The sequence below is a fragment of the Cydia pomonella genome, chromosome 14 (genome assembly GCF_033807575.1).
Source record: "Cydia pomonella isolate Wapato2018A chromosome 14, ilCydPomo1, whole genome shotgun sequence".
Lineage (NCBI taxonomy): Eukaryota > Metazoa > Arthropoda > Insecta > Lepidoptera > Tortricidae > Cydia > Cydia pomonella.
Window position 1 is genome coordinate 6,018,522 of NC_084716.1, and position 12,282 is coordinate 6,030,803.

The 12,282-nt window shown below is 38.3% G+C and overlaps 1 protein-coding gene across 2 annotated transcripts; it reads right to left on the reverse strand.

The window, feature by feature from the left end:
* Positions 1-8,396: 8,396 nt before the first annotated feature.
* LOC133524799 (ubiquitin-fold modifier 1) lies at positions 8,397-12,218 on the reverse strand. Of its 2 annotated transcripts, XM_061860944.1 has the most exons (4): positions 12,089-12,218; positions 11,959-12,015; positions 10,187-10,317; positions 8,397-9,000 (listed from the first exon to the last, which is right to left on the reverse strand). In XM_061860944.1, coding segments are annotated over exons 1-4 (264 nt in total). In that variant the 5' UTR covers positions 12,091-12,218; the 3' UTR covers positions 8,397-8,926. The 2 variants fall into 2 exon arrangements, with proteins under 2 accessions (XP_061716928.1, XP_061716927.1); XM_061860943.1 differs by lacking the exons at positions 8,397-9,000; positions 10,187-10,317 and adding an exon at positions 10,774-11,846 and having other exon boundaries at positions 12,089-12,174.
* Between the last annotated feature and the right edge of the window lie 64 nt (positions 12,219-12,282).

The following is a 12,282-nucleotide window of genomic DNA, read 5'->3' on the forward strand; positions in this document are numbered from 1 at the left end:
ATTGATTTCAGGTTAAGCAGTATAGCTAATATTGAATTAAAGTTTGTAGAGTTAATAATAATCGATCATCAACAATGATCTCAGTTACTAAACAAAAATTTAGAAATATAAAATCACGGCGACACTCATTACTGATATGTATGCATTCCTTGCTTATATAAATACGTTACGTTTCAAACGCGCGGCAAGTTTGCGCGCGCCGCGCGCTGTGGCAGGAGGCAGCGAACAACGGTAGTGGGGAGCGGGGTGCCCTTGACTGCGTCTACGGTCCATCAAAAAAATTCCTAAAGCGTGTTTTAAATTAATAGCAATAGAAAATTGTTATTTTGTTGTTACTATAATAGGTATTGCCCGCGGTTTCGTTCACGTAGAATTCGTTATCGCGTTACATGAATATTATTTATTTATTTAAACTTTATTGAACAAACAAAAAAAAAAACACAAATGGCGGACTTAATGCCAAAAGGCATTCTCTACCAGTCAACCATTGGGTCAAATAGAGACAAAAAAAACACATTCTCATACAGATGACCACCCTTCCTTGTACCATTTTAAAAGCCAGTTGCAGCTTTTCTTTCCCGATTTTTTTCAGATGTTTGGACTTGGTATTTTCCTCGCGATAGTTATTTGTTTTAAGGGGAATGTTGTTGTTAACCGCTAATGCTAATATTGATAACCGATAGTTATATAGAGATACGTTATAAGGTATATGCACCCTCATGTTATTTATTTCTAATAAGAAATAAATGTAAGACAAAATTCACAGTGATACATTTCAAGTAGGTTGCCTTGTAAGATTGCGTACGGATAGTATTTTTGTTTGTTATTTCATCGTATGATATATCAAATGAAAGCTTATTTGAAAGTTGCCGTATTAAAAAAGTTGGTCCAGTTAATGGTCGCCTAGATTAACCGATTTTTATATAAAATGTAGGCAACCATGGACTGGACCAACTTGTTAAAAAGGCAACCTAGTACAGTTAGTAATATAGTACCTGGGCGACCGAGCTTTGCTCGGTTATAACTATTTATTGTAATATGGTGGTGATAATGTACATAAACTTAAAAAGTAAAATGTGAACTGACAATTATTATTATTTACAATCGATTTTAACATTACAGCACTTGTCACAGAGTAACGCCATCTATTGTCGATTTCTCTTATTACATAGGTCATTTTTTTTTACTAAATTAAACTTGTGTAAAACAATAAAAATTAAAAAATTATATAATAACTTGAACATATAAAAAAAACAAAAGTTAGTCACCGGGCGAGATTCGAACCCGTAACACTCGTTTAGCAGTCCGCGTCTTAACCCGCTGGACCAGACGGACAGTGGCCGGCAACACGAAATTAGTGACCATATTCTGCGTCGAAAGAAAAACGCATGAAAACTCGAAAACATGCGTTTTCCCAAACATAAGACTAATCTAGATAGATTGTATACCCCCAAAAACCCTTATATACCAAATTTCAGCGAAATCGTTAGAGCCGTTTCCGAGATCACAGAAATATAATTATATATATATATACAAGAATTGCTCGTTTAAAGGTATGAGATAAAATAACTTTTCTTTTGATATATCATGTGACGTTTTCGTTTACACACTGAAAGCACAGTGTAAAAAGTAACAGTGGGCCGACGCCTTTGATGTTTGCGTAAATGCCGACACCGCTCAAGGTCTCCGTACCTACCTAGGGTTATCACAGACTTACACAACTGCCCAAAAGAGGATGGAAATGTTTTTAGTTTTCATGTTGTATGATGTATGTGTACTAATTTTACAAATGACGTCCATTTTGGAAATAAAGATGGCGGACGTCACTTTTTTGAAAAAGTCGTCATGGGTGTTGTTTTCTGGGTTTTTAGGGGTGTGGATTTCAAAAATGGCATCTATTTTGAAAATAAATATGGCGGACGCTACTTTTTGAAATGGGTGTCGATGTGTGTAGCCGTGATATCAACCACCTTTAATTCTAAAATGGTCTCTATTTTTGAAATCTGCACCAACAAGAACCGCCAAAATTGACGTCATTTTTGTAATTGGAACCCCGAGGAACCTCGGAGATGACACCCATATCGATTTTTAAGAAAAATTAATGTCCGCCATCTTGGATTTCAAAATAGACGTCATTTTCGTAATCGGAATCCTGAGGAACCTCGGATATGACACCCATATCGACTTTTAAGAAAAAATATGTTCCGCCATCTTGGATTTCAAAATGAACCTCATTTTCGTAATCGGATCCCCGAGGAACCTCGGAGATGACACCCATATCGATTTTTAAGAAAAATTAATGTCCGCCATCTTGGATTTCAAAATGAACGTCATTTTCGTAATTGGAACCCCGAGGAACCTCGGAGATGACACCCATATCGATTTTTATTAATGTCCGCCATCTTGGATTTCAAAATAGACGTCATTTTCGTAATCGGAATCCCGAGGAACCTCGGATATGACACCCATATCGACTTAAGAAAAAATAATTTCCGCCATCTTGGATTTCAAAATGAACGTCATTTTCGTAATCGGATCCCCGAGGAACCTCGGAGATGACACCCATGTCGATTTTTAAGAAAAAATTATGTTCGCCATCTTGGATTGCAAAATGGACGTCATTTTCGTAATCGAAACCTCGAAGAACCTCGGAGATGACACCCATACCGATTTTTAAGAAAAATTAATGTCCGCCATCTTGGGTTCCATAATGGATGTCATTTTCGTAATCGGCACCCTGAGGACTTTAAAAAATAATGAAAACATCAAATACTACATGATACATATACAAACAGAAGCAAGAAACAATTTCTTGCTTTTTAAAGTCTTAAACTACTCATAATTTCTTAAAATAAGTTATAAAACATGTCCGCCATTTTGAATTTGAAAATTGATATCATAATTATGATATATTTTTGTTTACACTGAGACAAATAATTAGCACATGTCGTATGAAATATTTTAATTGTGTGTTTTTTTTATTTTTTTTTATACTACGTCGGTGGCAAACAAGCATACGGCCTGCCTGATGGTAAGCAGTATCCGTAGCCTATGTACGCCTGCAACTCCAGAGGAGTTACATGCGCGTTGCCGACCCTAACACCCTCCCACCCCTCGTTGAGCTCTGGCAACCTTACTCACCGGCAGGAACACAACACTATGAGTAGGGTCTAGTGTTATTTGGCTGCGATTTTCTGTAAGGTGGAGGTACTTCCCCAGTTGGGTTCTGCTCTAGATCTGGAATGACATCCGCTGTGCTGTGCCCTACCACACAGAGCCAGATGACATTTACAATGCCCATACCTCTCTTATAATGCCTGTGCTAAAAATGTGATTGCGAACTACCTGCAATAACTATACAGTACCTGGGCGACCGAGCTTTGCTCGGTTATAATTAACTATTTATTGTAATATGGTGGTGTATAGGTGATAATCTTAACTACATTCTTTTACTAAACTAAACTTGTCTAAAACAATAAAAATTAAAAAAAATATATATAAAATTGAACATATAAAAAAAAAAAGTTAGTCACCAGGCGAGATTCGAACCCGTAACACTCGTTTAGCAGTCCGCGTCTTAACCCGCTGGACCAGACGGACAGTGGCCGGCAACACGAAATTAGCGACCATATTCTGCATCGAAAGAAAAACGCATGAAAACTCGAAAACACGCGTTTTCCCAAACATAAGACTAATCTAGATCGATTGTTTACCCCCAAAAACCCCCATATACCAAATTTCAGCAAAATCGTTAGAGCCGTTTCCGAGATCCCGGAAATATATATATACATACAAGAATTGCTCGTTTAAAGGTATAAGATAATTAGGCATTAAAACACTCGTGTGATCTTTTTAAGAAACTCACTTCGTTCGTTTCCTAAGCCCACACTCGTGTATTTTAATGCCTTTTATTATGTAGCAGTAACATAAACTACTAATATATGTTGAAAGTAAGTACAGGCGGCTAACACAATGGTACCAAAAGACAAAAGTTTTGAAAATGTAATTTTCATCATCGTCACTTGGCTGTACATTTGAGGGCCTATCGCGAACCACGTTCGACGTGTTACCTCTCTGTCGCACTTGTAAATTCGTACGTAAGTATGACAGGGAGGCAACACGTCGAACGTGGTTCGCGGTAAGCCCTCTGATGCCACCTCCATTAGTCTTTTGTACGCCGGTATAGCCTTCGACTCAATGTATAATCTACACTTTTTATGGAAACGTAGTTCCTCCTTCCCGTAGAAATATTTAACTTTCCCATCACCAAGAAAGATTATTTGCTCGCAGTTATTAACTGCTCAATTCCTCGTTTTTTCTCTGTTACTAAGTCAGTACAGTACACATATCAAACATTTTTCACTCATTTTGAAGTCATAATAACTTTTATTCTATAATTAAATTCATGTAATGTCCGCATCTAATTTATGTGCACGATAAACAAACAAATGAATGATTTGAAAGAAAAGACAAACAGCGCTTGCGAAGCTGAGCGGGGGGCGCGGGCGGGGTGAGGTATCTATCGCTCACTAGGTCGGCTACGATAGGCTCCCGCGCGCCGAGCCGACATGTTGACGGACCAGCGCGGCGTGGTTATGAATTTCGCGCCTTTTTAAGTTGATTTTACTATTACAATGCAAGCTACACACAGATATTTCTACCTTTCCATAAAATGGCTGCATATATTATTTTATAGTAATAGACTTATCTCTACGGACTTTAATTCAATATTAGATCTTACAGGACAAAAAACGCTTATTAATTGTAAAGCACATATCCTATTCTTCTAATTTTTTGCCTTGCCTATTAACTTAAGAATTTAGATATGATATTGTGGATTTTTCAAACTTTAATTCAATATTGACAAAATAATAAGCTAATTTGAGTTTGACAAAGTAGCACGTTGATTTTTTTTCTAAAAAATTGATAGCATAAAGCCTCATACATATTATAAAAGACGATGCTTAAATTTTGTACTTTAATTCAATATTCAAAATTCATCAATAAAAATACATAAATACCTTATTTATATCTAACGCTCGTTCTAAATTTTCTTCATATATTACAAATATGCTTAAAAATATGTCCCATACCAGATAAACATCACTTTTCACTCTTTAGAATTATCGAAACTTATAGGGCAAAAATCCGGTCCCACTATTGGTCTAATAATATATTTGTAGATAATATATTGGGTCATTACCTATGAAATTGGCGTCTTTGTTCATAAGTATTAGTCATGTCATAGTTTATTTATATTTTAATAGTAACTTCGAAGTATTTTTTAATTTCATTAGTGCGCTACATAATAACGATTTTACATACAATTATTTGCTACTTTTATTGTTTTATGTATTCAGAATACCGCCCTGAAAACAGCTCTTTTCATGTGCTGCCGGCTCGAGTACTTAAATGACTTATATTTTTCTGACGGGACAGAATTTAAAGAAAACATTAGTTATAAAATGTGCCTTAAAAATGTCTCAGATTACTGGCAAAAACTTGTTTGGTTTGAAAATGCCATCACAAAATAATCCGCAAAATTCATTGTATGAAAAATCGAATTTCGTTAAAGTTCTCCATACAAAACGCTGATTTCATAGGTAATGACCTAATATTAGAAATTTTCTCATCCTTTTTATAAGAAAAACATTTGACGTCGCCTTATTGGGTAGTACCACACATTTATGTCACCTGCCAGCGTAGCCAACATGCCAATTGTTAACGCTTCGTAGCGAACGAAACGCAACTGTCACTGTCGCCTTAATATATAATAAGAGTGATAGAGAGAGCTGACTACACCGCGTTACGGAGCGTTAACGATTGGTATGTTGGCTACGCGGGTTGTTATGTTTTCTATTATTAATATGGATACCCCACTCGATGGCACAATCACTCATCGACTTGTTAACTCACCAAACTAGAATGATATGAAACTTTACTTAAAATCAATGTTAGCAATTGGTAATTAATTAGATTAAAGGTTTGGGTTAATGCGGCCGGCCCTTCGTATTAAAGTTTTTATTTAAAAGGGGCCTTACTCTTGAATGAGCATTCAACGGGTGAAAATTATATAGAAATCGTTTTCACATCTCATTCTCGTAAAATTGACGTTTAAGTCGCGTGTGAGCGACATAAAATTACTTATCATGCTCTTGAGTATAAAGTAAAATCATCTATTACGACCCTTATTAACTTAGCAATAAAGTTCAAATTCTGCCATACAAACTGCCAGCCCTGCCGGCGCGCCCCCGACCGGCCCGAGTGCGATTTTCTTTAGTCTTCAACAAATACGGTAAAATAACCTTAATAATGGACATTTTCGTAAATTTTGCTCGTAACGTAAACGAAGTGAAAAGTGGAGTATAACTCTGGCATAAATATCCATTTTTATCCTTGCCCCGCATAAAATTGGATCGCTTTATGCCCTTGTTGTACAATCTACTATTTTGTTATTGCTCGTAAGCACACGAGTGTGAGTTTTAAGCACTGCTACTAATATTAAATTACTGTTATACAGTGTGGAAAGAAGTAATGGGCTTTGGAGGGAAAGTTCCTTAAAAACTTAAGTTAGTTCATTTTACTCAAAGGAAACATTCTTTTATTTCTAAAAAGAAACAAAACTGCATTCAAAGATGGCAAAGTGAGGTTTTAAGGCACTTTCCCTTCAGGGCCCATTATTTGTTTCCAACCTGTATACATACTAGCAGCGGTATCATGGTCGCATTTTTAACAGCTGTCATGCCATGCGTCACTTTCGCACTTACATACTTGTTAGAACGTGACATGCATGGTGACAACTGACAAATGATAAAAGCCGACCATATTAGCCCTACAGTAAGATTTTAGTTTTTATCTAATCTTGAACACAAATCTTAAAAGGTTTAAATTGATATTTAATTTTTCATCTGTTTGTTTTCCTAACCACCAATCTTGACTAAATTGTTCAGTCATCTGTTTTTAAGATCGTGTTTTACTCTATATAGATCGTGTTATTGACGACCACATCATGTTATTAAAAGATAGATTAGGTAACACCTCTGGAGTTGCAAGCGTCCATAGGCTACGGTGACTGCTTACCATCAGGCGGGCCGTATGCTTGTTTGCCACCGACGTGGTATAAAAGATTAGGTTAGATTTGACAAATTTGCGCGTCATCGTGGATGACGACTATACAGCACGACCGAGCTTTAAGCCTACGATTTTAGAACATACATTCGAAAGGTTAAGCTGTATTCTTTAGGGCGTCCGCCAACTGGTGCGGGTGCGGGTGCCATTGTAGGTAGGATCCGTCGCCCGCCTCCGCGCCGGTTAAGCGTGCGGTTGTTTTATGTGATAAACCCTGCGTTTGACGCACATCTTTTTGCATCAATTACTGAACATTGTTTTACGTGGTGAACGCAGCGGAAACCACAGCGTGTGACGCAATGCGCCAAAAGCACATTAAAAAACATGCTATCTTCATAGTATGTTTAAGGAGTATCCTTGTTTATTGCGTGAACGCAAGCCGTTAATAAATGCTCCGACAGGTGTGGGAAGATCCTAAATCGCGTTACAGACGTAGCGCTGTAGTGTAAAAGAGATACGGTCTATCTGAGGTGGGGAATGTAAACACTCGAGGTAGATTTCTGATAATATTGAACGATCTTTTTTTTCTTCAAAAAACGAATAACAGCAATATCGACTAACTCAGATGCTTGCCACTTTCAGAATGAAATCGCCTGCAGATCTTTATTCCTTCAGCAGGGCGATAGTTCTGAATTCAAATAATCGTTGCCAGTTTCCAATCTTCACAGTAGGCATAAAACAAAATTGTCCTACGTTGTTTTAACGTAGGAAAACCGCTCACCGCTAGAAACAATGACGTTTTCGGAACGCAGACGCGGCAAACGCATTCCGTTGATCGCATGCGTTTAATCTTTTGAACGCCAAGAATACCTAATCGTCGTTACTAGTCGTGCCCACAGCGCCAAGGACACCTATAGGTGTTATGGCGGACGCTGTCAAAGTAACCTTCACACTTACGAGTAAGGTTTACATTAGCTTGCGGCCGGGAGCTTGACGTTTGAGTGATGTTTGTGTTTATGAAATAAAGCGTTTAAAGGGTTAACGCATCGATTTTCGCACAAAACAACCGAGCTCTTTAGCGTTGCTCATAAATCATAATATATTTCGTTAACCCTGGCTAGCGGACGCCCTAAATCAAATGAGAGTTTAGAGTGGCTGTATTCAAACACATCTTATGGTTTATGCCTTAGGTATTTAAACGGAGATCAATATAAATCCACGGTTTTCAGTGCATAGCATCAAATTAGTTATACTTTTATCTTTTATGAAACGTTCCACTAATTTTAAGTGTAATTAACTAGTTAAGTTTTGAAATAAAACATGCCAAAGTATTTTTTGTTTTTATTGAAAACATCAATTATATATTAAGCGGTAATGGTAAAATATTTAATGTTTATATAAAAATCAAGCTTAAAATTAAAGCTGGTATTTTCCATTCGTTTCATACAAGTGAGACTACACTTTTTCTGTATCATGTATTAATATGCTCACACAGATGACAAAGTGTAAAGTATTATTTTGTAGTATAAGTAATTTAATTATTGATAGTGATGACAATATGTCACCATCAATCTACAAATTATAATTAAAGGATTACATTTTATCTAGTGCCTGAACTCCCGTATGTTCAGTCAACGAAGTATTTTGGTAGAAGTTTGACAACTGACAATTTTAATTTTCACACATCTGTCAGCATTACTTGGTACTAACAGCAATACACTCAGCTGACCACTGACAGACGTTATTCCGTTGCAATAAGGCTTACAAATGGCCAGTTATTAACTGTGATACAATGATACAGAGAAAGTGGCTCATCAGTTGTATGAAGCGGAGGGGAAATACCCTCATCATGGAATGTCTATGTGGATATGTGTCCCACCCGATCCCGAGGAATCAGTCGCAGCTCGGAGCCGTGCTTCAGAAACACGTTACCTGAAAAGAAAAATCGAGTAATCATTTATTGGTACCAAACATATATATAACTCCATATAAGATAAAAAACCTACCTACCTACACGTTCATTGCGACCTTTTCGAAATGTACAAATTATTATTTTATATTTGCCATTCGCTTCTTGGTGAATGAAAATATCGTGAGAAAACCAGAGGTTTCCCCGAGGGTCCATAGTATGGGGTTCTTAAAAAAAGGAGTGTACTGGTTTTTAAAGGGTCGGCAAAGCGCATGTAAAACCTCTGGAGTTGCAGGCGTCTATAGGGTAGGGTGACTGCTCACCATCAGGCGGGCCGTATGCTTGTGTGCCACCGACGTGGTATTAAAAAAAAGACTAATCGCAATAAGAGCAAGTTTCCTCTTTGGCTTCGAGCTAACTCCAACTTCCTAACAAGGTCAGATGACAGTTGCTTTCGTAAAAACTTACCTGCGATTATTCTTAAGATCTGGTTGCAATCTGGATCTGGAAGTTAGAAGGATGCTTACCGGCGATCTACTGGGGGTGATGTCGATGCCGTCGTCAGTGATGATGGCGCTGGTGGCCGGCTCCATTCGAAACTCTTCGGCCGCGAACTTGAGTACTGCTGTGAATGCTGCCCTACTTCTCCTAGGAGGATACTTACCGGCTGTCTGCTGGGGGTTGATGCCGATGCCGTTGTCAGTTATTATGGCGCTGGTGGCCGGCTCCACGCGGAACTCTACGGCCGCGAACTTGAGTACTGCTGTGAATGCTGCCCTACTCCTCCTAGGAGGAGACTTACCGGCGGTCTGCTGGGGGTTGATACCGATGCCGTCGTCAGTGATGATGGCGCTGGTGGCCGGCACCACGTGAAACTCTACGGCCACGAACTTGAGTACTGCTGTGAATGCTGCCCTACTCCTCCTAGGAGGAGACTTACCGGATGTCTGCTGGGGGTTGATGCCGATGCCGTCGTCAGTGGTGATGGCGCTGGTGGCCGGCTCCACGCGGAACTCTACAGCCGCGAACTTGAGCACTGCTGTGAATGCTGCCCTACTCGTCCTAGGAGGAGACTTACCGGCGGTCTATTGGGGGTGATGCCGATGCCATCGTTGATGGCGCTGGTGGCCGGCTCCACGCGGAACTCTTCGGCCGCGGATTTGAGTACTGCTGTGAATGCTGTCCTACACCTCCTAGTAGGAGACTTACCAGCAGTCTGCTGGGGGTTGATGCCGATGCCATCGTCAGTGATGATGGCGCTGGTGGCCGGCTCCACGCGGAACTCTTCGGCCGCAAATTTGAGTACGGCTGTGAATGGCGTCGCTTCCGGTACGCTCAGGCTATGGGAAATCAACATTTAAGTTTAATCGGAGACTGTAACAAGAAAGGTCGATTAGCACGAGGAATTTCATACATTTGTTCATGCGTTATCTCTGTCGCACGCGCATATTAATATTGCTGTCCCGCTCGCAGTGTCATCGACCGCCTACGTCCATGGAGATAGGAACAGGTGGGTTAATATACGAAATCCTTATAATAACTAATGCAAATCGTAAAGCATGTCATGCTATGCAGTCAGGTGAGGTGATTAAACGGCAATTACACAAAGTATTTTCAGGTAGCTGCTAGCTGCTATTTTGTGCTGTGGTGTGTAAATCGATCATTGTGTGTATTGATGAGTCCTCAGTGTGTTAAGTTATATTTGGCATTTTATAAAAAAAAAAACTGTAACATTTATCTCAGCGGCGGTCCTAATTACTTGAATGATTTAAAGTGCTGAGTAGTGAAACAGCTGATGACAGTGATGACTTGGAGTGTATTAAGAGGAAAAGTTAAGGTACTTAAACAATAAAAATATAAAAAGGTATATTGAAAAAAAAAATTACAAAATTTTATCACGATGGCAACATATTCTCCCAAAACGCCCAATCATCAGAACTACTCCTAACTATGTCTTCAAACTCTAATCTTAAACTCTGATCTCTGCACAGCCTCTGCACTACACCCACAAGCTCAGAGTATGTAAGATCAATGTAAAAAAAATCTGATGACATATTCTCTTTCAGCAACTTGCCACAGTCTAATAGAGCTTTTACAATTATTTTACACACATCACCATGTTCTAAACATAATTGTATAAATTGTTTCTCGTCCACCTTGATTAAACATTTCCAGAATTGCTTGTATTCATGATTTCGTTTTGACATTACTGTTATTAGTGTGTTAATAATATTGTTCACAGCACTATGATACTTCAGTTCCTTATTTATTAAACTTAAGACTAGTAAATCAACTGTATCCTGAGAGCAGTTATCTAACATTGTAATTATAGGTTCCTTTGGATCTTCACAGTTGTTAAGTTCATTCAATAGAATATTACTTTTAAACTGCATTATTTTGTCTCTAGACATTTCTGCAGATAAATTTCTAAGAAGAGTTTCCTTTGAAGCTGCTTCTAACATTAGCTCGGACAAGCACTTCTCCAATCTGTCTTCTGAGAAATTTTGAAGAAATATTTTGAAACCTAAATCCATTTGTGTTATTTTAGTATTGGAAGTTATAATTTTCTTTAATATGTATTTGGGTGGATCTGCAAAACAGTTTTTGAGTACCATGTTTCCAATATCATGTTCATTATTCAATATGGACAGGACGTCACTGATCATATTTCTTCTTTGAAATTTATCAAGACATTTTTCTATATGATGGGCTATAAGGAATGCGTTTTTAATTTCTGTTTCAGACGTTTCATTGTTAGGCCAATCGTGGAGTTGGCAGAGTTGCACAAAATCTTGGAAAAGGCCGATGAATTGCTTAGCGACCACGTCCATAGCTTTGCGAAGTAACTTCAGCACTGCAGCGTCAGCATCTGTTAACACAAATTGATACTAGTTTGAGATAAATCAAGGAACTGACTGCGTGAAGTTACTTCGCAAATGAGCAAGGACAAAACTCTTAAGAAAATTAAAGTTAAAACTTACACTTTAAATGGTAATTTCGGATCCGAAGTCAGCGTAATCTTAAAAGTCACTTTCGACCTGAAAACAAACGGAAATGTCAATGACAAACCTAATCACCTAAGCTCAGTTAACAATAGTTTAATATACGTACATCTTGAAAGAAACTTTGAAGGTATTTATTTAATAAGAGTCCAAGAAAGCTAGGAAATACGGTTCGACTCCCTCAAGGCAGACAAGTGAGACAAGCAAGCAAAGCAAGACAAGTGACGTTTACATAAAACGTCATACTTCAAATGAACTTTTTTTAGAAAGCCGTTTGATGTAGGATTGGATAGTGTTCAAAAG